Consider the following 27,937-nt stretch of genomic DNA (forward strand, 5'->3'; position numbering starts at 1 on the left):
CATTGATCCAATTACATTTCTTTCTATTCCACTTCAGTATGACAATCTCTCATTCCCTACCCCACCCCCTGAAAGAGCCCAGATAGATTCCTGATGATCAGTGGAAGAGGTAGCTGCCACCATGGCTCACTTGATGGACCCAAACACTCATCTAATTGCAGCATGGGATGAATTAATCTGATTGACACATCAGACCTCTCCATGGGAATTTACCATGTTCTCCAGTCTCTTTGTTTTTCTAGAGAGCTTTAGGGATGCAGCCAAACTTAGGTCAACTCAGGAACATCATTGGGCTGCTCTCATCATGTAGTGGGCACTCAATAAATAACTGTTGAATTGAAAATTGCCCAAAGGAACATATATTGGAGCTAAAAGTAGAGCAGATTAGCTGAATAAATAGGATTTGTCCAGATTATCTCTTTGCAGGATTGGCCAGTATGGGAGTTGGAATCTGAATCCAAAAGTAATACATAAAATGAAAATATACTCTAAGGCAAGGTAAAGTCAAGACCTTGAGTGACAGCAGAAGACAAAGTAGAGGGAGTTAAATATACACTCTAAGTCCAATGGGCAGGATAACGAAGGAGAAATAGACAGTAATAGGACCAGAAGAGGAAGCATTCACTCACTTGGCAGCTAAACCTATATGGGTTACCTACCAAATGCCAAGCACTAAGCTAAGGGTTAGTGATACAGTGGGACAGAAGTCATAATTCTAGCCCTCAACTGCTCCTGGTTTTATGGAGGAGACCAAGATATAAACACACAGTAAAATAGAGCCATGATAAGACAGGACAGAGTGAAGCACCTAAGCCAACCAGGGGAGGTATGGAAGGTTTCCTGGAGGAGAAGATAGATGAGGAAGAATTAGAAAAGATGAATGGGAAGAGAGCAAAGACTGGCAGGTAAACAGCTTGTACCATGAAGGACTATGGACTCAGTCCCCTTTAAGTCCCCTCTACCTTTGACTTCCACATCTAGACTCCTCAATGATGAGAATTTATGCCCATAATCATGTCCCTGGGGTGGGACCAGCCCAGTGCTCTCTGACCTCCATACCTTTGTCCATGCTGTTCCCTTTGCCTGGACAATAGTATCCTCTCCTCTCTCCCCAGTCTGCAAAAACCACCATGTCTACCCCCAGTCAAGGCACAGCCCAAATGCTTCCTCCTCCATGAAGTTTTTCCAAAGTTTCACTACTTGTAGTTAATCTCTGTCTTTCTCCCTGAATTCCAATAACACTTTGCTTGTTCCTCTGTATAGTACACAGCATTCTTGACATTGTATTATAATTATTTGTGTATTTTCCTTATCTCCTCCACTAAACTATAACTCCACTGGGGCAGAAAACCTTGTCCTAACCATCTTTGTATTCCCCACAGTGCCTTATCTAAGGCGGTGCTCAATATATGTTGAATGAAGATTATATTCACTAGATTCCAGGTGAATGGGGGAAAGTTATCAGACAGCACAGCTGGCATCAGTGGACTGGGCCAACTTTCTAACAACTGCAATTGCCTACTTGCTAAAGTAAGTGAATTTCCCATGAACAGAGAGATTCTTTAAAAAATAGTGGGACAAGATGATTTCTAAACTAACCTAATCTTTACCAGGTTACTATGATGGAGAATAGTGATATTCAAAGACAACAGAATCCCACTAACAGGTGAGACAGAAATAGATGTAAGATAGTGTCAGTGTTCTAGCACCTGGGCTGGATGACAGGTGCCAGGGCATTTATTCAATTATTAAATATTTAATCAATTAAAGTAAAATAGATTCATTCCTAGAGAAATGACAGTGTCTCATGAACACAGACTATAATTAGCTAAATTTGAACATCTGAGATCTATTTAAAAAGTTTAACCTAAATAAGAGCTGATCCCCCAATCTTGATTTGCTATGTCAGTGGGGTCAAGTGATGAGGGCTTTCTAAAGCACAAATTTCACAATGTCATCCTGCTACATAACATCTTCAATTGCTCCTCAGTGCCCCAGGACATTCTCCTCAGCCTTCAGCATGACATTGGAGGTCCTACATGATGCAGCTCTCGCCAGCCTCACCTTCCACCATTTCCCTGTCACACTTGATTATGTCCCAATCTCAAAGGCCAAAAGGGACACAGTGGAGGGTACTGAGAGAGGAAACCTCAAGGACACGCCCCCACTCAAGACCTGAGCAGTTTCACAGGTCCAGCTCCTTTTCGCAGCAGGAATAGACTTAGTGTTGCAAGCTTCCACCAAGCTCTCAAAAGAAGCAGGAAATCCAAATTTATTTTAGTAGGACCTGCCACTTTTCAATACTGGCTCAAAATTTTTAAATAACACACAGGCCAGAAGCCCTGGCTGAGTGAATCAGTTGGTTGGAGCATTGTTCCGTACACCAAAATGTTGTGAGTTCGATCCCTGGTCAGGGCACGTATGGCAGGGCAACTGATAGATGTTTATCACATTGGTGTTTCTCTCTCCCTTCTTCTCTCTCTAAAATTAATAAAAACATGTCCTCAGGTGAGAATTTTTTTTTAATTTTCAGAGAATAATCAATGCATAGGCCAGAAAAATCTCAGCTGTGGCCCATAGACCCCTACCCTATGCTTTATTTTGAATCTATTTTTTAATCTACTTAGTGTTACTATAAGGTGATATGCTTGCTTGCCTCCATAGTTCCCTCCCTGATGTTTCCTCTGCCTACATTTTTTCTCCCCCTCTCCTTTTCCTGAATTTTCTATCCTTTAATTTTTGTTTCCAGTAGCAATTAGCCCTGTAAAATTCTCCACTTCTTCATACTTTTCTATATTTTCACAATTGTTATCATAAACATGAGTAGCAGATGCTGTCACTGCTCTCCCATGTCCCTGAGGATCCCTTCAACACTTTAATGCCTGCCAGCCCCCCATGTGCTTTCACTCTCAACAACCTCAGGCTCTTGAAACCCACCCTCTCTTCATGCTTGGAGAGCCTCAAGTTCCTGGGAATTCATGTCCCCAAGAGCAGCACTTAGCCAAGGAATGACAGAGGCAGGGGTATAATAAATACTCCAGGTCCCTTGCTTGAGATGAGGATAACTCTGAAATATGTTATCTCCAGATCTCACCTGCAGATAGAGCCAAAGGTCTCCTCGATGGGACTTTGCTTGCTATCACACACTTACTCATGTATTTCTTGGGAATACTTCCTAAGAGATCAGTTTCAAATGAGTCCTTATTCCAGGATCTGTTTCTGAGATCTGTGATAGGCAGCTCTGGCATGGCATCCAGTGATCTCCATCTCCTTGTGTTCCTGACCTCATACAATTCCCTCCTTTGAGTGTGACTTGCTTCTAAGTTTAAAGCTGATTGGTGTCACTTCTGTGGTTAGGTTAGAAATGATTTTGACTCCCATCTTACTACCAGACTCTCTAGAGGTCTTCTCATCTTGCATGTTTTGATAAAGCAAGCTGCCAAGTGGCACAGATCCATGTGGCAAGGAACTGAGGGTGGCCTCCAACCAACAGCCAGGAAATAACTCAGTGCTGCCAACAACCACTCAGTGAACTTGAAATGGATACTTCCCCACTTGAGCCTGCAGAAGAGAGCACCGACCTTGGGCCAACACTTGATTGCAGTCTTGTGGAAAACCGTGAAGCAGAGGACCCAGCTAACTCACAGCCAGACTCCTGACCCCCCCAAAATGTAAGATAATAAATGTATGTTGTTCTAAGCTTCTTGATTTGGGGATAATTTGCTACAAAGCAATAGATAACTAATACAGGATCTCAACTTAAGAAAATATATAATACTTCTATAATTTAAAAAATCCCATCCTGGACATCTTCTCCAGAAATCCCTCTCTGAATCCCCAGGCCAGAGCCCTTGAGTCCCCTCTGTCATGGTCCTTATCACCCTGAATTTAATCATCAATGTCTCTCATCCTTCCCTATGTCTCCCCCACTCATCACATTGAGGGGCAGACTTTTAGGAGAAAAAAAGACCTAATATATTTCTTTATCTTAACACTTAAGCATAGTACCTGGTATATAGGTATGTGTATATGTATATGTATATGTAGGTATATATATAGATAGGTAAGCATATATAGGTATATGTGCTTAATGAATGTTTATTAAAGTGATTTATTTATGTGTTCATTGTTTCTGCCATGAGACTTTGGCCAAATGTCTCCCTATGTCTGTCATTCTCCAGAAGCCAAGTGAAGGGTAAAGCAGACCTTCAGTATTCAGCAAGATCTCTCCTCTCTGCCTCCCCCCTGTCATTTTCCAAGCAGTGTCTTCTTTTCCATCACCAGGGTGCATATCAATTTCACATTGACACTTCCTCCCATCTGTTCGATTCATCTGTTGGACGGTCACTTGCTGCCACTTCAGAGCAACAGGGAGTTCACTCTTCCTTTCATAGCCCTCTGGGAAGCCCAGGAAAATTATCTCTGATTGATGTGATTTCTTCTTTTGGTCCTAATGACAAAATTATAGCAAAATCCAGCTCTACTTTGCACCACACTTGGAAAAAATCTGCTCGGCTTCTGTCTGCCAACCACAACAGAAACTTGATTAACCAGGGCTCAGCACATATTGGTTTTGTTTTGTTTTGTTTTGCTTCTGGTTAGCTGAGGAATAAAACTGAAAATGCCATTTACTTCCTTCCTTATTACTTGAAGAAAGAATCAATAGGTTAGCCCACATTGCTGCCGACTGTAAGTAAATTTCCCCAAAGAAATGGCGTCTCTCTGAGAGAGATGAGCATCCTGCAGGCCTGAGAATCAGGTAGTCTGGGGCTTAAAATCATGTTAAAAGTTAGGCTGACTCAGTGGGGACCTTTGGCATGTAGGACTTTTATTTTAAAATTTATTTGCTATCACTCATATTCCTTGTTATTACCCTTCTCCTAGAAGCCCAGAATAGAGCATGTGTTCTAGTTATCTGAGGGTTCCTGATGCTTGAAGTCCAACTCACATAAGTAGTATTGTAGTCTAATTTATATGGTGGAGACTCTCTTATAGATATCTGAATCCAAGCTTATTACATGAGTCCATCTACTCAATGGTTACTCAGAGTCTCCTAAGTGTCTTGGATTCTCATCCCCCTCCCTCTGAAACACATGGAACTCTTCTTTAGTACCTTTCCTTGGTCTATGGCATTGTGAGAAAAAGGAAACTTCCTTGTTACTAAACTAATAGACCCTTTTAGTTCTAGGGGAGGAAGAAGAAGCCAGAATGGTACTTTGATGCCTTAACCAAAATTCAACCATACTTTAAGGGAAAGGAATTATAAAGGATATAGATTATTGAGCACTGACTCTGTGCCAGGCACTGAATTGAGATTTTTTTTTTAACTGATAGCTTATGAGGCCCTACAGGATCCAGTCCTCATCTACCTTTCTGACTAAATCTCTACCTGGGCCTTCACATCACTTACCATGATACAGCCACACTGGCTATTTCTACCTCAGGGCCCTTGCACTTGCAGTTGCTGCAGCTGGCAATGCTCTCCCTGGCTATGTGTGTGGCTCTCTCTGGGTCATCCCTCATTTCTCAATTCACTGTCATCTCAGGGAGATCCTTCCCAGCTAAGATGTCCACCTTCCATGCCCAGCCATTCTCTATGATGTCCCTTTATTGTGTTTTCTTCATAGGCCCTCACGACTTTTAATTAATTCATTCAATTACTGTCTTCTCCCCAGGAGAATATAAACTTCATGAAAGCAAGGAACTTTTTTGACTTGCTATTGTGAGACCAATATGCCAGTATTTGCCTGCCATGTTACAGAAGCTCAATAAATATTTGTGGAATTAATGAATAAATAACTTTCTAATCCTCCCAAGATTAATATGTTTATCATCCCATTCACAGATGAGGAAGTTGAGGCTCTGAGCTGATAAGGAAACCCCACAAGTTTACACAGCAAGTAGGTGATGGACAGACTTTTGATCATAGAACTGTCTTAACTCCAAAGCTTGAATTCCCCATCACTACTAGAGACTGTTTTCCAACTTCTGTTAATGAAAAATGTCTGAGGAGCTGTGACAAGAAAAGAAAGTCTTTTATCAACCCCCAATCATAAGTATGTCATACCAGGGATGTATCTTTCAAACCAAACATGGCTATTTTGTCAAATACCTGCATAGAATAAAATTTCAGGAAACCATGGTCTGTGCTTCTCTCATGCTTCCCCTTTCCTTGGGATCTTATCAATAGGCAGATGAGTCCAGGCAGTGGAATGTCAGATGCAGGCATCAGTCTAGGACTATTGAAGTGGATGGACTTGATGAACAGTGCTGGGTGTGGGCTGTCTGCCCTCACACCAAACCTCCTCACCAAAGCCAGTGATGCAGAATTGTGGGAATTGGGCCCTGCACCCCATTGGTAGCCATTTTTCTAGGACCCTCTCCTTTTATTAACACCATTGCTTATACTCACATCTTCATTTCAGTAAACACTCACCCAAGTGTCCCACCCTTTCCTTTACTTCTTTCTTGTCTCCAGCTCAAAGCTCCAAAATCTAACAGAAAGGACTGAATTTTACTTTCTGAATTTTGGACCTTGGGGCTCCCTAAATTAGGGCCTGCATGCCGCTCACCTACCTTCCAGTCATTTCTAAGCTTGTTTGATTTAGGAAATTACTTTGAGCAGCTTCAGAGCCCCAGACAAAATACCCAGTTCTAGACGTTCCTATGTGAGTTTCACTTACAAGGAAATAATCAATTACCTCACCATACTTACTGTACTGAAATTTCCCGACAGGAAGACAGAACTCTGTGGCGGTGACCTGACAGAGAGGTGCTCACGGCTCTGTGACCGACTCCAGAATCAAAGAGAAGTTGGAGTTCAAAGGCAACACTTGCACTATCTCCTCATTCCCATTTTTTATTACTTTAAGCCTTTTTATTAAGAGAATCATAATGTTCTTTATCTACACGACACTTTCCATCTTTAAACATTAACTAATTAATTGACTGAAATGGTATCTTGGGAGCGTTTATCATCTATCCCATTAGCCCGAGAGCCAGGCGACTGACTGTAAAGCTGTCGAACACTCAGTGGAGGCTTTGTCTTTCCGCCTCCCTTCCCAGACACGGTTTGTGTGTGTGTCTGTGTCTGAATGTGTAATGGAAAAAATAAAAGGAGAGGATTTTGCTTCCACCAACCGCTGTAAAAATCTACCTCTGGGAGACATGGAATTTCAATTGTGAAATAATCAGTCTTGGAAATTGTCCTGTCCTCCTGGAAAAGAAAAAATAAGTAGTTTAACAGCGATTGCCCTTCAAAACAATTACTAATTATAATGTCTATAAAGAAAAATACCCTCGACACCATTACTCCTAATAAAGCTGGGCGAATCTATAGAAAGGAATTAGCTGGCATGTCTAAAGTCTGACCAGAGAGCTCTTGGGAGTATATTAGAAAGACCGGGGGTGTGGGGGGGTGCTCCAGCTGGCTTATAAACCTCAATCCAAAGCTTTAGGAAGCTTACCACCTGGGGCAAGCCCCTTTCAGCAAACTGGGAAGATTAACACATGCCTCAAGGAAATCTGGTCAGGACAGTTATAAGCTGAGAACCCCAGTTCTTTTTCCTGACCTTCCTTTTAGCCCCTCCCATTCCACATTTCTTCCTGCCCTTCTCACCTCCTCCTCAAGCAATTGCCACAGTGCCAGGAATGCATGCCATAGGGTTCAGTATCACACCATGCACATAGTCCTGTGAGAGATGCAGAGATGCCTGGGGAGGGTTATATCACATCTGCACGGCCTTAGAATAAATTTGACTGTCATCAGATCCCATCTGATTGGAACAAAACATGCTGTGGGGAAAGAATACTGGAGGAAACAAAATGAGAAAAGGAGCCCAGAGAGGAGACCTTAGAGGCAACACTAAAGGTAGACAAATGAAGAGAGTCCATCTGGTTTCAAGCTCTCCACCACTTACATACTCTGAAACCTGAGTCAAGTCATTTGAACTTGTATTCTCAGCCCTCGGGTCCTCATCTGTGAAATGGGGCAGGGGGGCATGGTACAGGACACCTAGTATTGAGATAGTGTTCAGTTGTAGACAACAGAAACCACTCCAGCTACTTTAAGAAGAACAGAATTGCGTACTAGGTGTAAGGTGACTTTGAAAAACTGATGGAAGGCTCTGAAGAGTTGGAACTTCCATGAACAACTCCCTGCCCCCAAAATCTCCCTGCCTCTACAATGATAAGAAAATTGCCACCACTGCTACAAGAAGTCACCAAGTCAAGAAGCTAATGGCTGGAAAACCAACCACCCAAACTCTGCAATGACCCACAGCAGCAAGGTAGATTGCATTATACCTTTCTCCCTTCTAACTCAGTTCTGAATTTAAGACTCACAGGGGTGAGTCAGATTTGCAGAACCTAAGTCATATCCAGAATCCTAGCTGCAAGAGAGTCTGGGAAGTACACTTTTTAGATCTCCAGCCTCCGCAGTACGATGGCACAGTCAACAGGCTGGAACGGAAGCCGAAGGAGATCACCTATAAGGTATATTACTCACATGTTACAGAGCTGTCAAGAGAATTAAATTAGATGATATTTATAAAGTACCTCTCACAGTGCCTTTGAGAAAATAATATCTAAGCTAAGAACTGAAGAATAATAAAACCAAGTAAACCAAGTTAACCAAGTAAAGATGGGAGAAAAGAGCATTTCTGGCAGAGAAAATGGCAGATGCAAGGGCTGTATGTTTGAGAAACCAGAAGAATACTGGCATAGCTAGAATAGTCTGAGTAAAAAGAATTGGGTGAGAATTACCATGGCTATGTACCCTAGACTATAATCTGGGGGTAACATTTCCTCTGAGGTTGGAATCAGACGTGTTAGGCAATTAACATTTCACAAAAATAACATTTGAAGCAAATTTTGTCTGCCTTTCTGCCTCTTAATTGTCTCTTCAGTAAATGAGAATAACATGAACCTTTCACTGGGTAGTTGTGAACTTTCAATGACCTAACAAGTATAAAGTTATTAAAAGAGGGCTGGCCACATCCTGAGCATCAGCATCATCATAATCATCCTTGGTGTCTATGCATAACACTCCAGAGAGGTCCATCAGGTCTTCCTCATTTGCATACCTTCTAAGAGACCCACTCTAGCCTACACACAGCAGAGGCACTCAGGTGACACACCTGGCCAAAGCTGATTGGACCACAATGGACCAATCAGCTGGACCTATCAGATACTTACACTTGGAACTGTGAAAGGGATACAGAGGCTGAATTGGTTAGAGGGTGTCAGAAGCAGAAGGAGAAAGAACCAGAGTCCTGGGCAAATGGAAAGTAATTAAGAGCAAAACTTGGAATCTCAATGGCAGATGTGGTTCTGCAGAGAGAAGAACGAAGCAGGTGTGGTGAGATAAGCTCCAGGGAGTGAGATGGAGAAAGCAGTGCTTAACAACATTGCAGGCCCATGAGGGCCAGCTGTTACACTGGATTCCCCAAGCACTTTCTGTATCCTGACAATAAAAATTCCAACTCACTTTAATTTCTTTGGATGAGTTTCTATTCCTTAAAATTAAACAATCACTGCTTAAGAGACTCTTTGCAGAAGAGAGCTGAGGCTACTTCTCTGACCTGAAATGTAATCCCACCTTGGAAACAGGTCCTACTGACCATGACCATGTGCCCACCACCATGTCAGGGCTTTGCACAGGCTGTTGCCTCTGGATGGAAAGCTCTTCCACTCACTTTTTGCAAAAGTAGCTCTCACTCAGCTTCTAGACCGACCCCTTTGAGGATCACTTCCACAGACTCCTACTCTAATGTGGACCCTTGCTGTGGGTTCCATAGCTCTCAGAACTACCCCTCTGCAGCTGCAAGTCTCTTCTGGTCACTTGTCCAATGGCTGCCACCCCGCCTGGTGTTATGCCCCACACGTGCTTGCCCTTTTTCCTGCTGTGTCTCCAGGGATTGACACAGAGTCAGGCACGTAGTAGTAGCTGTTCAATAAACATTCACAGAATGAGTGATCAATAGTCTAAAAGAGCCAGACTGACTTTTTAGCTCTCTTATAGTTTAGTTTTAACCTCCTAGGTGCTCTACCCTAGGTGTTGGAGACACAAAGATGAATTAAACATGATCCCTCTGTTTAGGGCTTCACCATCTAAGAGAACACATGGATGTGTGAGTAAATACACTTATTGTAATGCAACATGACTATTAGGAGGGGGAGAGAGAGAAAGGGTAAGACTATCATAGGAGTATTAAAATTATTTTGGATTTTTGGATGAGGGATGAGGAGTACCACCACCCCTCTGAATTTCCCAAGAAAATAAATGTAGTGGATGTTTGTTGTTTTGCTGCCCAGCATATATTTCCCCTATTGCAGAAAAAGCACCCCACTTTTCCTTTTGGAGAAACAGTTTCCCACCCTATCAGGCCAAGTGGGTTTAGATGGAGCCAATCTAACTCCCCATCTGCACCCCCAGTATCAGGGTAGGTGTGTGTCCCAGGTCTAGCCAATACTCTAGCCCACAATGAGTGGTTCAGGGATGATTATATGACACAGGTTAGCCAAATGAGGGTCAATCTCAGGATTCTTGGGGAAACCAATGAGGAAGACATCTGTTCTTTCACCAAAGATCCTAAACTGGTAGCAGCCTTGAGCAGCTGAAGCCCATTTTGTGACTATGAGGGGTACAACCTCCCCAAGAATGAAGCTTACTGGAAAAGCAGCAGGCCCAAGAGAAAAGGATGCTTCTAGTGACATTGTTTGAACATTTGAGTCCAACTAGATATATCCTGGATTTTCAGGCATGAGTTAATAAACTCGACTTGTTTTCTTAAACCAGATCCTCAACCTCAGCACCATTGATTTTTTTTTGTGGGGTGGGGGGTAAATGGGGGCTGCTCTGTGCACTGTAGGATGTTTAGCATCATCCTTGGCTTCTACCACTAGATGTCTAAATAGTCATACTCACCCCACAATTGTGACAACCAAAAACATATCCAGTCATTAACAAACATCCCTTCAGAGGACATCACTTCCAGCTGAGGACCGCTGGTTCAAATCAGTTCGAATCAGGTTTCTAGGGCTTGTAACCAAAAAGAGTCTTGACCACATACCGACCCATCAGATAATTTCCTACCAAATTTCCAGGAATCATCTTCACTCCTACATTTCTTTACTTCCCGTGGTATCTGAAACATCTTTCTACGGGCTTTGCTTTCCAAACATTTTTTTAAAATATTGGAGTAAATGAAAGTCAGATCAAGAACAACTTAGATCTCAGTTCCAGCACTACTTTTGTAAGCTCCAGGTTTGGGTACATTGATTACACCCTTTTCTCCCCTTTAAAAATTTAAACATCTTCCCTCATTTACTTTCTTCATTTTAGAATTTTCAGCAGTCAATTTTCTTTTATCCACAGACCTTGCCTTCGATGGGAAACTAATCAATAAGAAATTATATTTTTGCCAGGCTATTTTAAAGTAATGTAACCAACATATTTCTCCCTCATTCATGGCATTATTGATTTTGAAATGAAAACAGAAAGACAGTGGAAGAGTCCACACTGCATTCCTGAAACCCCCATTTCATTAGGCTCCACTGCGGCCAGCTTCACACATCAGAGCCATTCCTACTGACAATACTGCTTTGGGGAGAGCTTGTGTTTGCTCATCGACCTCATATTGTAAACTGAAGCTCAGCTAGAAGTGAGTGAAGCCCTTAGAATAGAGGATGTCAGGGTGGTGATAAACAGCAAAATGCAGGCAGATGGGCTGCATCCACTATATCTATCTGAAATGTATTGATTTATTTTCTTGCCAGTTATGACTCACACGTGGCAATGCCAACCCATCTTTTGGTTTCTAAATTGGAATATCCCTTTCCAGAAAATGTCACATTGTGTTAAATAAGAAAATCAAAATGAAAATGCAATTTCAAGAGGAGAACAGCTACCGTCTTTTCAACTGTCTTTTAAAACACTCATGGGAAAGCTTTCCATACACAGGCACAGTTAGATGTGTGGATCTGTTTCATGGATGCCTTCTGTATCTGAAAACAGCTACAACGTCTTTGAAAATGGAAAGGGAAAGAGAACGGACAGCCAGTGCACTTCACCCAGTGCACACAGTAGGCGTTGGGTGTCTGGTGACCTGACTTGGTTTCTCAGGGTGGAGGAGGGAGAAGAGATTCTGCTACAGGGACCATCAATAATAGTAATTGTAAAGCTGTGCTGATCTTTTATTAGAGGGGAGAAATCCATCTATTGGAGGGCAGTGGCTTGAGACTATGTCCAGTCATTGATTGAAGGCACGTGTATGGGTCAGCAGGACATTGGGAGCATGCTAACCAAACACCTCAGAGTGCACACATTCTTGCAGCCACAAGACCAAGAACTCCTGTCAAACGAAAGCAACAGTAAATGGGTCCTCTCTGGACATGTGGATGTCACAGAACTCCATTCCTGGTTGCCTTAGCTCCATACCACCCTCCATGCTAATGTTATTATAGCAAACACAAATGAAGAAAGAAGCAGTAGGGTTGGACATCATGTCATCTAGCCAACTCCGTATTAAAGACAAACAAGGGATAGAGGTTGGGAGGGGTTTGTGTAGTTATTCTTTCAACACAGTGGTCGAGCCCAGCACTGTCCTAGGCATTTGGGATACAAACAAAATTAAAATGCCTGTACTTTGGGGGCATGTACTAGAGCAGAAAAGTGTGAAATCTCAAGGAGGTGGTCAAGAGCTGTGGGTAAAAGGGACTGTACTGAGCCTGAACACTTCCTACATCCTATAAGCCCATAATAACCCCACTGACTTTGGAGGGTGTGAGTGAAGAAACAAAATGTTTCCTGCATCCACATGTTCTCCTCTATCTTAGCTGCCATGGAAGCAAACTCCAATCTCCAGGACAGGGAAATGGAAAAGCAGGAGATGGTATGGCAACTCAAGCTGTGGCTGATTTTGTAATTCTCTGTTTAGACAACTCACCCATCCCTAGCTGCCATCAATGAAGTTGGAGCCTCCATGAAGCCGTTAGGATTGGGTCACAGGAGAGTCTGCAAAACATCAAGAACTACCATGTGTTGAGTCTGCTCTGCCCATCCCTTCACAATTGTCACATCTCATTTCATCTTCACAGGAATCCAATGAGGTACTGCCTCCATCCCACAGATGAAGGAACTGAGATTCAGAGAATAAGTGACTTGCATCAGGTCTGTCTGACTCTGAAGTCTATGTCCTTTCTGCATTGTTATGCTGCCCAATTAATGAGTTGGGTTTTATTGTCACTCAATAAAACCCAACGTATTAGCATGTGAGCGTTAACCTGAATCTTTCCTGGGGCACCTCTGTACCCATCTCCAGGGAGGCTCAGTGCAGGGTATGGAATTAAGGTGCAGGCTTTGCTCTCCTGGGACTAACAGTCTAGTTAAAGACACAAAGGGGGAAAAGTACTCATCTAATTGTTAACAAACAAGATGTACGGACATGTTGCCACACCCACCTTGCTCTGTACAAATAGTTGCGGGTCCCAGAACATGTTCTGCCTTTATACAAGCCTCCAGTGTTTTTGTTCTTCTCCTCCCTCCTTCTACCCCAAACCTGTTTATCCCCCAAGAGTCAGCTCCTCTGGGAAGCTCAGTTAACCCCTGATGCTGGTCAGTTGCTTCTTTTCTACGTACCCCCAAACCCTCTGTGCTTATCTCCACCAGGAAATCTCTAAGAAAAGGAGTATCAGTGAGAACGTCAGAAGCCAGGAGATCCCTGTGGAGAGGAAACAAAAGCCTAAGTTGTGGAGGTGGAAAAGATAAAGGGGATGAGGGATGTGTATTGTGGTCCAAGGGAGGACCATCTATGTCTGGAAACTGACAGCCAGGTAATGGTAAGACAGAGAAGTCAGAACACGCAAAACCCAAGTAGTTACAAGGTTTTACTTTTACTTATTTTCCCTAAGGGCTTCCACGTGGGAAGTATAGCTGATCACCACAAGACCTCATCACAAGATGAGGTAGGAAGTAAATATCGTCATCCTCATCTGATGGAAGAAGAAACTAAGATACTCAGAGAGGCTAGGTGAGCTGCTCAAGGTCACACAACACAAGACCCCCCAGGCAGCAGCCCCAAGTGGTTAAGATCGCACATTCTGGTGACAGACAAAAAACAACCCTCAGCTTCTTGGCCCTGTGACCTTGAAAAAGAAACTAAACTTTTCTAAGACTCAGTTTCTACATCTATAAAAGGAGATCAAAACTCTGTACTTCCTAAAGTTGTTGGAACCATCACATGATTATGGAAAGACCTTAGTCAGCCTTTGACATCTGTGGCCACACACCTTTATGGCGCCCTTCACGGCAGCTTCTGTTTTGTTTGAGTCATCCGCAGAACCACTTGTGTGAAACTGGTCCCAGCTCTCTTCAGGAACACCAGGATTTCCTCTGGAAACATGCTGAGCAAGGTGACTTTGAACCCCAAGTTTCTGAGCTCTTGTCCAACTGCACATCCTCTTCCTCAAAAAGCCACTGACTTCACATTCCTTTCTAAGCTGTCAGGAAACAAATGCCATGGGCTTGCTTCACAGAATGGTTTAGAAAATAATTAGTTTGCCTTCCATAAAGGCCAGGGTTCACTGCTAAGACACTTAAAACTCTACCGGTGGCTTAAAATAAATATCACAATGGAGATGTCAAAATAGCAGTGTATTCTAATACATGACATTTGGGGGTGGGGGAGAGCAAAAAATGTAAATGGATTTACCAAAATAATCTCAAGGTAAGACCTCTGAGGTCTAATACCATAGAAATATCATATTGTTTCAAGTTTCTTTCTTTTTTTTTTGTTTTGTAAGTTTGTTTTCCTCCTTTGAGGGCACTGAAAGGTTTGTAATGAAAAAGAACTAAGAACATTTCTCAAAAAGAAAGAAAAAGCATAATTGTATTTTTAAAATCAATGGTAACAATTTTCAAAATTTCAAGTCAATTTTTAAATCAATCAGAACAATTTTCCATTTTTAAATCAATCCTAACGATTGTTTCTTTATGAGCTTAACACAATTCCCAAATGCAAATAACTGACTACTCCAAATGGAAGATGTAGTGAGTACCCAGCGGGCACCAAGTCCTGGGCTGGGTATTTTACACATTTCTTGCATTTTAACCCTCACAGATGCTCAGTGACACAGGCACAATTTTCTTTCCTCTGCAGAACAGGAGACGGGGACCTCAGGTACTTGGCCAGGAACATGGGCCTAATAAAGCAGGCAGTCACGATTGAGCCTAAGTCTTTTCTCCTGGCTCCATGCTCTTTCCAGGATATCCCCAGAGCCCTCTACTCCATCCAGACCTATGAGGGCTAAACACCCGGCATGATCAGGAAAGGCAACAAATACAGTCTTGTAAAGTGGAACTCATGGTAAGTATAAAGCAATAAAGGGTAAATCTCAAATGTAAGCAGTTCTAACACATACCCATAAACTCACAAATATGTCTTCTTCCCCTGGCCTGCCTGGTAAAACCTTCCCCCTCATCTCCAGCACGTCCCACTCTGTACTTCGTGCTCTGTTGAACACCAAATCACACATATCACCTAGAACTATTCATGTCTCATGTCACTATGCCTTTGCACATGCTGTTCCTTTTTCCACATGCTCTTCCTCCACAATACACTTGGTAAACTCCTGTTCACCCATCAAAACCCTGCTGAAATACCATCTTTTTGAAGATGTCTTTCTCATCTCTCTCCCACTCTTATACCCAACAGAATTCATCAGTTCCTTCTCAGTCATTTCTCTGTGTCAAGTACACACTTCCATTTTTTAAATTAGTACTGTGTTTGGGGTTTTCTTCTTTGGCCAGTCAGTTGGTTGGTTGATTGGTTGGTAAATTGGTTTGGCTAACAAATCTGTTCCCCTTACTAGGGTGACTTTTGTGCAGGCAAGAGCTGTGCCTTAATCCACCTGCGTATCCCCCGTGCCCAGCTCAGTGTCTGAGTCAAAACAAGCTTCTAATTGAGCTGAATGGAAACTGAAAATGAAAACAAATATCACGGAGAACCAGAAGAAAGGGAAACAAGTGCTAATGTTGTGAAAGTCTATTACAGAGCAATCAACCAGACCGTGTTTTCCTAATACAGATTACAGAGCTGGCACAAAGACAGACAGAGGAGCAGTGGGGACTCTGACTCCCTGGACATCTGCTGGGTGTCTCATCTGATCAGTCCTCGCCTTGCTGTGCTGACGACTGCATCTTTCAGAAGTCAGAGGAAATGACGAGGGAAATGCTTACTTGGCACCAAGTCCTGGCAACTAGGAAATGCTGGTTGATGAGAATGTAGTAGAATCCTTGGGAGCAACAAACCAAGCACATAATCTTAGAGTTAATCACAGTGCAGGAAAGGGAGAAAGAAAAAAGCATTCATTAAGCACCTACTGGATACTGTCTACTTGACATGTATCACATTTAATTCCCATAACACCCCTAGAAGGTGGGTAAAGTCTCTTCTATTTACAGGGGAAAAAAAAGAGGACAGCAAATGGACAAAGGTAAAGTCACTTGCCCAAGGTCATACAAAACAAGTCTGTCTGCCTGCAAATCTCAAGTTCTAACCTCACACTAAGCTGCTGAGCAAAAATAGGGCATTGCCTGACTTGCCACCTGGACTGGAAGAAAAAGGGATGTCAATCAGCATAGCATAGACAATGCTATAGTAACAACACACACACTCCAAAGACACAGAACTATGACACAACAAAAGTTATTTCTTCAAGGTTGGGCAGCTTTCTAGGAAGGCAACCACTGTCTTTTGTATGGTGGCTCAGCACTCACAGAAACCGTGGGCTCTCCATGTCAACACAGTTTGCCTCAGTTGAGGGGGAAAAAGCGCTGGAGGATCTCACACCAGGACTGAAATTCCTCTGTGAAGAAGTGGCATACATCATTTCCATGCATGAGACCTAATTTAATACCAAAGGGGCGTAGAAGTGCAGTCTCTGCCCAGATGGAGAAAGAACCAGAGATGACCAAGCACCAGAAGTCCCTACCACAGCAGCTTTTGTGAAGCAGAGAAAGCAAGCTGCCATGTGCAGCAATGAGCACTTGACAGTCCTGCCTCTGCATACTACCAACAGAGAGAGGAGAAAACACGACAACAAAAAATAGTAACTATGTAGCCATTCTCTAAAAAAGAGAAAGGGGACACTCTTGACAGCAGAACTTAATTACAAAAGGATTTCATGACCAAGAATCACAAGCACATGGGGAAGCTCGGTCCCCTATGAACAGGGTCCTGTAGCCACAGCTCCAGAAGAAAGTATCTTGCAAAATGAACAGGGATATCTTAGTCAGCATTGACTGTCATAACAATATAGCATGAACTGAGTGGCTTGCACAACAGAAATTTATTTCTCACAGTTCTGGGTCTGGAAGTCCAAGATTAGTGTGCCAGCTTGGTCAGGCTCTGGTGAGAGCCTCCTCCTTGTTCACAGACAGCTGCTTTCTTGCTGAATCCTCACAAGGTGGAGAGAGAAAGCTCTGGTCCCCTTCTCTTCTTATAAGGCCACTAATCCCACGATGAGGCTCCACATTCATGACTGTACCTAAACCTAATCACCTCCCAAAAGGCTCACCTCCTAATACCATCCCATGGGAGTTAGGGTTTCAATGTATGTATTTGGGGGGAACACAAACATGCAATCTAAAAAGGGAGGCCCAGAGAAACTGATTCTGCTCATTCCATTTTTGCTATTCCCAATGAGAAGAAAAACGAGGCATCAAAAGCAATTGACAGGAATACACAAGAGCTTCCTGAATGCTCTTATGAGGAAAGCAATGAGCAAAAGCTGATAAATGGGACACAAATAAGTGCTGATTTGGAAATGAACACAGGATGGCATGATAGAAAAGGTACTGAGCTTTTGCCACTGGACTGTGTGGCCTTGTAAAGTCACATACCCTCCCTGAACCTTAATTGCTTCATATGTGCAATGGGAATGTTAGACAACCTGCTTCAGTGGTTACTCTGAGAATTGAGAAGATTCTACAGGTAATGCACTTGCCAAAGTGCTTCACAAGTGTTAGAACAAAGAAAAGAGTAGTAAGGATAAGGATAATAATGACAATGAGCCCTACCATGGGAAAAATATCAAGTTGATTGTCCCAGGAAGCACTAGTCTTGTTAGCTCTCTGACTTCCTTTCTCATCCTCCTGTTTGGCTTTGACTTTGCTCCATTCCAGGTACATTGGCCTTTCTGCTCTCTCAGACATGCCAGGAATGTTCATGCCTCAGTGTCTAGGCACCCTGAGGTCCTCTCTTCCTGGAATGCCCTTCTTCAGATATGAAAGCAGGTCTTGCTCAGTCTTAAGCAAGACTGTATATTATGTATATTTACTCACTGAAACTCTCCATAACTACCTATGTGAAATTATAATATCCACCCCCTTGCACTCTTCATCCTCTTTTCTTACTTTAATTTTCACATGAGTACATATCACCTCCTAATATACATAATAATGTACTTATTCACTTTGCTTATTGTCTGTTACTCTCATTAGAATGTTTTCTCAAATGTAGATAAACCCTCAGCCTATACCAGGCATATGTGTGCACTTATCATCGTGCATTGTTTGTCATTGTTATTGTAGCAGTGACTTTGTATCTCTTTTCTCTGATCCATTACTTATTGTTTTTATGTTTTAGCCAAGGCGTGTGCCTTATGTCTAAATCCTGGGCCTCCTGCACCTTCTACACCCATCACTCTGACATTCTAAGCTTCCATCACAAAACATCCTGAAGAGTTTATTGTAAAAGGGCAAGCCACCCTCCCCACATTGTCCTGCAAAGACCTGACCTTACTTCAGTCTTGCAACTGCCCATCACATTGCCCTTGAGCTTTGGAACTGCTTGGGCATCGACTTGGGGGAGATGACAAGCATCTGAAATGTCCAAACCTCGCAGCATAGTTAGCATAAGTTCCAGAAAGTGTTGTGCTTCCTCAAGTGCTGGCTGAGGTGTGGCTGTCAACGTCAATTTGGCTCTGCCTACTTCGTACCACCCATGTGTTCTTTTTCCAGGGAGCAGGGGTGTTCTTCATTTAAACTGGAATCCAGTTCATGTGATTCTGTGCCATAAATAACATGAAAGTACATGCACTGGGCTCAGTCAATATTCTTGCACTCAGAAGCAATGGTTTGCAAGTAGTTATGACATCTGAGTTCCGTGGACAATTTCTGATTACTTTTGCAACACAGTGATGATACATGGGGGACACTTTAACAGCAGAATTTATTTGAATAAAAATATCAAAATTCCTAGAGGCAACAGAACGAGTATCCAGCTACAAATTATCTAGGGGTACATCCTGCACTTTCTTCAGGAAAAGGGACTCACATACACTGAGCACTTTTGCAGCACCAGGCCCATGATGAGCAACTTAAATTTTGTCCATTTCACATCCACAGTAAGGGTTATGACAAGGTAAGTTCTATTAGCCCCATTTTCCAGATTAAAAAACTCGAGGTTCAGAGAGGTTAATATCATTACTTCAGTCCATGAATTTAACAAAGTGCAGAAGTAGAAGTCAGAGAAATGCCTGCTTGGTGCTACAGACTGTGCTTTTTCTCACTACAAGGGATGAAAATTGGGGAAAACAAGCTACTAAAAAAGTGAATGAGAATACTGGTAGATCCTCTTCTTTATGATTCTTAAAGGAGCTTCTCTGAAGTTACTAAAGCCAGTCAAGGTGATGCATTCAGTCTAGTTAGGTCCTTCATCCCATCTGAAAATTGATCACTGCCCCAAGTAGATCTAGCTCATTGGAGGCATTTAACTAAATCTATTTATCCACAGTTACTAACTGACCTCCATAAACCAACAAAAGAAAGAATCTGATCCTGACCAGGTGGCTCACTTGGTTGGAGTGCCATCCCATCTACCACCAGGTTGCAGGTTTGATACCTGGTCAGGGTACATACCTAGGTTACAGGTTCAATCCCTGGTTGGGATGCATACAGCATCGGGGGAGGGGGGCAACTGATCGATGTTTCTCTCTCACATTGATGTTTCTCTCTCTCTCACTTCCTCTCTGTCTAAAATCAATAAACATATCCTCAGGTGAGAATTTTTTTTTAAAAAGAAGAAAAGGAGAAAATCTGTTCACCTAACTGACCTTGGGGCTAATTCACCCCTGGTCTCAATGCTTATCCAGATGGAGAGAAGTTCTCCAGGCTATGACTGGAAAACTGAGGCCCCTCCCCCAAAGCAGGCAGATTTTTGAAAGCCATCAAGTTAACATCACATGAGATAAGGAGAAGCAGATGGCAGGTAAAGTACCTGGAACAGCCCAAAGATGCATAGGACCAGTGAAGTAACTTCTATTTCCCACATGACTCCAAAACAGCAGCATTCTCTCAACCTGATTATCTTACAAGCCAAAGTGTTAGGGACAACTTTGTGCAGTATCAGAGACTGCAGCCCCATGCAAGCAAGACCTTGAAAGAGGCCTGAAACACTTGATCAGAAAGCCAGGAATGCAGGAGGCAGACATGACCCAATGCTAGCACCAAGGGCTCCTGTGGGAAATCAGTCCTGAAGAACACATTGTACCCTTTGAAGCTTGCTTTGCTTTGTATGGCCCTGTTGGTGTAAACCAGGTGTTTAAGCTCAAAGCATAAGGAGTGAACTCCTTATCTCATGAAACTCGCCTTAACAACTGTCTGGCATCAGCATGTCTAACAGACCCGACCTGAGGCAGATCTCTGTGTTCCTTCAATTGTCATCTATAGATAATATCTGTTTTCCATAACTAGAGTCTTTGGACACTGATTGATGAGCCGTGCATGCATGCTGTATACCCCTGCACATACTGATCCCAATAAAAGCCATTTTGGAGAAGGGCTTGGGCATTTTCCACTAGAGGGAATCACCACCCCCTTTCCCGCCAGACAGATTATGTCCGGAAGGACTCATTTCATCTGAGTCCAGGACTCAGATCTGTGGGACGGGGTTCCCCTCACCAAAGCACCTTTTGAAAGCCTGATATGCTCAGCCCTGAATTTTAGAAACTTAGGAGACAAGAAAAGTAATGAGTCTTGGCTTAGAGTCAGCCAGACCTGGGTTTGCATTCCAAATCCACTGTACACCGGCTATAGGGCTTGAGCAATTACTGCCTCCAAACCTCATTTCCTTCACTTCTAGAAAAGGAATAAACATAGCATATTCCTGTCATCATGTTGAGAGTATTAAGCAAAAAAATACAGATAAAGTTTTTGACACAGGACCCAGCTGACACAGTAAATACTCAATATATGTTGGCTATTATTTCTAATACAGAAAAAGTGTAGTCTATACATTTTATAGGTCAATGTCAATACTAAAAATAACTTTCTGCCATACCCTGAATCCCCTTCTCTTGATTGATATACTTAACGATTCTTGAATTCCAAGCTTCTCCAAATTCATTATTTGGGAGGAGAGGTCTGTGGGGTAATTAATGGTCCCCAGGACTCTTCTTCTCCGCACCCTGTGTGGCTCATGTTCTTCCTGGGCAATCTCGTCCACATTCTGATCTTATTCATCCCTCAACAAATACGTATTAATCTCCTATTAATCGCCAATTACTATGCTGTATTTATGGAACTAGGCACCTTCTGTGTTGCCCAGCTACACCCAGATAATGAAGATACCTAAAACTCAAAGTGCAAAACTTGACTTTCCATCTTTCTTTTAAAACATCCTCCCCACCTCCCATCCCACTGCCTCCTTTCTTGGTCGAAGACTCTACCAAACTGGGATCATTCTAGCCTTCCTCTCCCCACCTCCACTCTGTACATCCAACTGACCCCAAACTGTTGGGGACTCCAGGTCTGAATGACTCTCCCATCCCATTTTCCTCCATTCGCAGCTGATTCTGACTCGTCTACAGCAGCTCCCGTCACAGCCCTGCACTTCCAGTTTTCCCCAGTGGAGCTCCATGTGCAGGACAAAGCAATCTGAAACACGATTCTGAATCGGCCTCTTTCCTATTTGAAAACCTTCAAGGATTTGCAACACCTCTGAAATAAAGTCCACTCCTTCATCAGGAGGAAGGCCCATCATGATCTACTGACCCAGCCCTCTCTTCGGCCATTCCTTAAAAATGCCCCTTCACTTCAGATGTAACAACCTACTTGCAGTTCCCCCATATGCTTTTTCGCACCTCCGTGACTTTGAATATGCTGTCTCCTGTGCTCACAAGAGTGGGATTTCCTTCCCACTCCTTGGCCACTGAGCTCACACCCAGTCACCATCTTTCATGAGTTCAAATCCCCCTAAAGGCCTTTTCTCCTGCCCCAGACCTTCCTCTGTGCTCCTTCTAACATATTCCTTCTATCATAAGTATGGTACAGTAGTGTCACTTTTTTCTTCTTTCTCTATCCCCCCAAAACCAGATGGTCATGTTTTTGAGGATAGAAATACCATCTGACTTATTTCCAATGTCCTACATATTTTTAATATAAAACTCAAGAAAAAATAAAGTTTTTGCAACAGTGCTGATACCAGAAATTTCTGAAAGCAAATGTTTTATGAATACTAGGGGAATAATTATAATAAGAATACCAACTATTTCTAAGTGCTTAGTCTAACTAAATACTTTACAGGCATAGCTCATTTAATCCTTTTAACCAGTCTGTGAGGAGGTACTATTTTTGTTCTCATTCTCTCTCCCTCTCTCCCTCTCTCCCTTTCTCTCTCTTTCTCAGTTTTCAGATGAGAGGATACACACACACACACACACACACACACACACACGGGTATGAGATACGGTTCCTAATGAGGCTGTCATTTACCTTCTATGTAACCTTGAGGCAATTCACTTAGTCTCCATTTGTTTTCTCATCTCTGAAATGAGGCTTTATTGTGATAATTAAAAATTCTATTTATAAAATTGTTGGCATATAGTAGATGGTCAATGTTAATGCTTCTTTCCCCAAACAATATCCTCTGACAGCATGTGCAAACACTGACTCTTTAAAAATATTATTAAATTCTTAAATCAGAGAAGTAGACCTCTGGTTGGCTGGTTCAGCTCAATCATACCATTAGCCCAGCTTTGAGTCTCTCCCATCCCTGCCACACACCTTCTCCACATCCCCCACCAACACTAGCTAGCTTCACGGATAAGGAGGGGCTCAGGGCAAGCGACCTGGGTTGGGGTTAGAGTGAGCATGACTCCCATACAGTTTACTTGATAACTTAAAAAAAGCCGAAAGCTTAGCAGCTTGGTTTTGAGTTGTGAAGCAAGTGAGAAAGGTGTTGGATGTATATGTATTTCTGTCAACCACAGCCAAAGACCACACTGAATGCCACGTGTGCAGGTATGGAAGCATCTGACATAGGTGGGGATTTACCATGATAGGACTTAAATGGCAACCTGTCAGCCTGGTGACAACTAAGGCTGTCTTCCCATCAGCTCTGGCCCCCCTTCCCCATCCTCCTCCCTGCCTTCCCCTCCTCCTTGCCAGGAATACATTGACATTTCAAAATGTATTGATTACAGGAACAGACCAGGTTTGGGCAGGGGAAGGAGGAGAAATGGATTGATTGTATTATTTGTGGGAGGGAAAAGAAAGAATAAACAAGAGTGTTTTGTTTGGAGGACAAAACCAAAACTATTGGTTGAAGGGGACTGAATTAAGCACAGAAAGTCCAGTCTTTCCAGAGTGCTGACAATGCAGGTAGAGATCAATACAGAAATAATTTGCACCGTGGGGAGCCCAGGCCTGGTTATTAACAACTAATTATATCAAGCCTTCTGCAGGATTAGGTCAGTTCTCTTAAAGGTTGTGATGCAGCAGACTTGTCAGCAATGTCAGATCCAGGGAAGGAATGCGGTTCCCAGAACAGCAAGTCCACAGCTCACGATCAAGGAACTCCCAGAGGCCTCTGCTCTGAGGAGCTCACTTCACAGTTTCCCACTCACAAACCAGGGTATAGGAAGCCCACCACATTTGTAACTGAATCTTAAAATATGACCACCAAGAGCAAAACTGATATTTAACCAGGAGCATCAGTATGGCCATACCAGTTGTTAAAATAAGGAAATCCTTCCATACTAGTTGGTCAACATCCATCCTTAGGACCTCCCAAACCCCTACCCCTCATGATTTAGGAACTAAAGTGAACACCTGGCATAGAAAGGCGTCTCCAGAACCTGCCCCAGTGTCCATTCTGATGAGTCATGATCAGCCACCAGCAGCTAGTCCACAAACCCAGATATCCTCCTTTGGGGGAGAAGGTATTTATTGCATGTAAATAAATCCACATGCATTGCATATGTATGTGTGTACATATATAGTAATATATATAGCCACATGTACAGTTATATATAATTATATATATATTAGATATAGTTTTACATACACAGATAGATATATAGTTTATTTAAACTGGGTACGTTTGGGTGATATTGCCATGTTAGCACATATAATTTATCTTATCACTTTAACAACTAAGATGTCACTCCCTCATATGGGTGTACCATAATTTAGGTACTCACTCATTGATGGATATTTAAGTTACTCTCACTTTTTCATTATGATAAACAATGATGTAATAAACATGTTGAACATATGTTATTCCACATGCACCTGAACATTTCTGTAGGATAGATTCCAAGAAGTGGAATTGCTGGACCAATGAAAATTGCATTTCTAATGTTGATTGATCTGCCAAATCATCATACTTTCTTTCATGTGCAAATGACAACAGCATGTGCCCCTTTTACTTGGATGATTTTATAGGAATTAGCCCCACTCAAAGTGCTCTCTAGTCAACTTGAAGAGCCCTGGCATGATACAAGGTGGCCATCTGCATTTAAAACTCAGAGGCCACAAGCTCTTCCTTGTCTGCACTTCCCACGCAGAGGCTGAGGGAAGCCTCATTGCTGCTTTTAGCCAACAGATTACTCTAGATGCCCCCAAAGCTTCCAGTCTATTGGGTTGTCTGAGAACAGCAAACAGCAGGTTTGCCTGCAGAGCTTGGGAGAATGGCACTCTTGCCAACCCAGTGTTACCAGTGGTCACCGAGGCCCTGAAGCTGTTTTTCTTGTCTCTAGAGCCATAGAAACTCCCTCTGAGAGTTCTGACAACTTCTGGCCACCACACCTCACCTAGGATATCACCAAGCCTCTTATGAAAAGCAGCTGCCAATCTATGTCCCTCTAATCATACAACCTCAGACCCACTGCAAAAGGCTAAATGGAAAAGGGGTTCTAGTTCATCCTCCCTAGCATTCATCTTCCCAGAGCAGAGCCTTCAGAGCCTGGGAGAAGGTAGAGGAGAGAGAAGTATTGGCCACAGTAAAAGCATCTAGACCCTTCTCCCACCCAGCTCAGTCAGCCAAATGCCTGCTACACAAGCATTTTTATTCATTCCACAGAAGACTTAAGGCAGCTTTTGAAAAGGTACACAACACAATAAAATTGGAAAATGTGATTAAAAGACAAAGCCAGGGAAAGTATACATGGGATAGGACATGAAGGCCAAGGGGAAATACCCCTGTGCTATCCACAAGGTTCTGCACAATTTCTAAGCATTGGAACTCCAGCTGGGCTCCCAGTTCCCTGGTGGCCAAAGCAAAAAGAAAAAAAGGGGGGTGGAGGGGGACTGGAGTTAGAGTTAGTATCCAGATCCACAGTGTGCTTGAAGAGAATTCCCACATTGAGACTTTGAGAATAACTAAGGAGGAAAATGAGAAATAAAGATGACATCACTCTCCATATCTCAGAACAGCTCTTTTTCCCCTTTGAACATGAGTCCCAGCAGCGGACCACCAGACTGCCCTTCAAACCAGCCTGGCAAGACCTATCTGAGCTGGCCTGAAGCTCCGTGCCCTCTCTTAGGTCTCCCACCCATGACTTCCATGTCTGACTATCTCCTGCCTGTCCACGCTCCCCTTCCTGGGGTTCTGCCCAAACCAGACAAAAACCTCAGCACCTGAGATCCTTCCACACAACCCTCCAAGGTCCCCGTTTTCCAGTGAACACAGCCCTTCTCCTCTCTGGCCACCTGGATAACCAAGTGTGTTTCACAGGATATGGTAGGAGGTTCCTCTAATTTGTCTATACCAGAGACCATATGCAGCATTTTCATTCCCTCACACCTTTTTTACTTAGTTGGTAACTCTTAAACATTAGAAAACATAAAACTCCAGATTTCTGATCTTTTAAAAATCAAGCCAAAAAAAATTTTTTAAATGGGTAATATGGCATCTCCTCTTAGCTGGAGCTGAGACCCAGCTTGCCACCTAAAACAGAGAAAGGAACCTCCAGTTTGCCACAGTCCTCACCACTCTGCTTTTTTTACCCAACCCACTTCCCTCATCATGTTCACAAACCCCAGTCTAAGCAACAAATGCTTTAAATTTAAGAAAGCGAGAGGGAGAGAATGAGAATGGGGTGAGCAAAACTGAACTGAAGGACCTGAATTCCGACCTAGGACTTAGCCATCCACCTTCACAAAATGAGGGGTCAGACACAGAAAGAGAAATTCTTTCCACCTCAGACAATATTCTTTCTTCTGACCAGCAAGAGCCCTGCTTTCCAGGGTGGGGGAATTGGCTGACATCTACAAACCATGGCAACTTAATGAAAGATTCAACAGAGGGGCTCGATGTGATGGGGAGACTTCACTTTATTTTTTGCCTGCAATGTCTCACTCTGCTAGTACCTTCATGGCTCCAACCCCAGGGTTTTGCCAGCATATTAGGCTGGTGGAGCTACAAAAATGAACTGCAGACTTCGAGGCAATAGACTAGGTTTTCAAGCAGAAACAAAAACAAAATTAGGACAAAAAATTTATTTTAATCTCTTGCTTTCCTTACAATAAATTGTTGCATAAAACCAGTAGCCTGTTTACCAGAGAAGGTTGGAGCGCCAGGTGTGTCCTGGAAGCTGAGCCTTGCGCGCCATCTAGGAACAAAGGGTGGTACTGCAGGCGGTGGTCCTTGAACTGCTCCTCCCAGCTCTCACTGACCCTTCCTTTCCACAATCCCTTCTCCCACTGCCTGAAGGTCTTGGTAGACACCATGTGCTACAACGGGGAGCCATGGGCTCTGCCACTTCATTGGCTGTGTGGTCTTGGGCAATTTGTTTCCTTATCGGCAAAATGGTGATAATCATGCCATCTTACTGGGTGATTGGAACGCTAAGAAAAACTACATAATCTGGCATACAGCATGGACTCAGTAAACGTTTATTCCCTTCCCCCACTGCACTGTAAATTTACTCAGCCACAGACAAGTAACTCCCAAGGGTTTGTTTTGTTCATCTGTAAACCGGGGATGGTACCCTTGGAGGGTTGTTGGAAGCAGACAGAACATAACCAATATATACAACTCCCAGCTCACGATGAGTGCTCAACCATTAATAAGGGGAAGGGAAGGAAACTGTAAATCTGGCCCTGATCAGTTACAGGCACTGAGGTTATACAAATACATAAGACAGTTATAAAGATAAATAAGACAGTCTTGTAGCGAAAGAGCCAAATGTAAATAATAATACAGGGTAATAAATTAGATGCATAAACAAAGTGTGTGTCAATGCAGCTCTCCAGGCTATATCAATTACCTCACTTAATCCTTATACACAACCTGCAACAAAGGATCGTCACCTCAACTTACAGATGAACTGGGGGAGGCTCAAGAAGGGTAAGGAGATGTACCCTGGACTTATGCTGTTTGTATCCCTACCTCCTCTCTGCCTCCATTCTAGATCTGACCCATTCCCCAAAATGGATTCCCCATCTCTGCCACTGATGTAGAAAAAACTCGAAATCTGACTCTTTCCTTCCCTCTCTCCTCTCCCCTGCCCCAAGTGCTTTATCGACCTGAAGTCTGATCTATTCCAATTCTCCATATCTCTCCCACACAGCCCCCTCTTTACATTTCCACTCTTCTCTCTCCAGTTAGACCCCCTCCACTGTACCCTGCAGAAGCCTCCTATCAGAGCTCTC

The 27,937-nt window shown here is 43.0% G+C and overlaps 1 protein-coding gene across 1 annotated transcript in view; it reads left to right on the forward strand.

Moving 5' to 3' along the window:
- The first annotated feature begins 828 nt into the window (after positions 1–828).
- The window catches only part of MRPS5 (mitochondrial ribosomal protein S5), a 34,111-nt gene continuing 7,002 nt past the window's right edge, over positions 829–27,937 (forward strand). Inside the window, 2 exon segments of the mRNA XM_028518373.1 lie at positions 829–905; positions 8,346–8,493. Coding sequence (XP_028374174.1) covers positions 829–905; positions 8,346–8,493 — 225 coding nt within the window.

Source organism: Phyllostomus discolor, chromosome 3, assembly GCF_004126475.2.
Source record: "Phyllostomus discolor isolate MPI-MPIP mPhyDis1 chromosome 3, mPhyDis1.pri.v3, whole genome shotgun sequence".
Lineage (NCBI taxonomy): Eukaryota > Metazoa > Chordata > Mammalia > Chiroptera > Phyllostomidae > Phyllostomus > Phyllostomus discolor.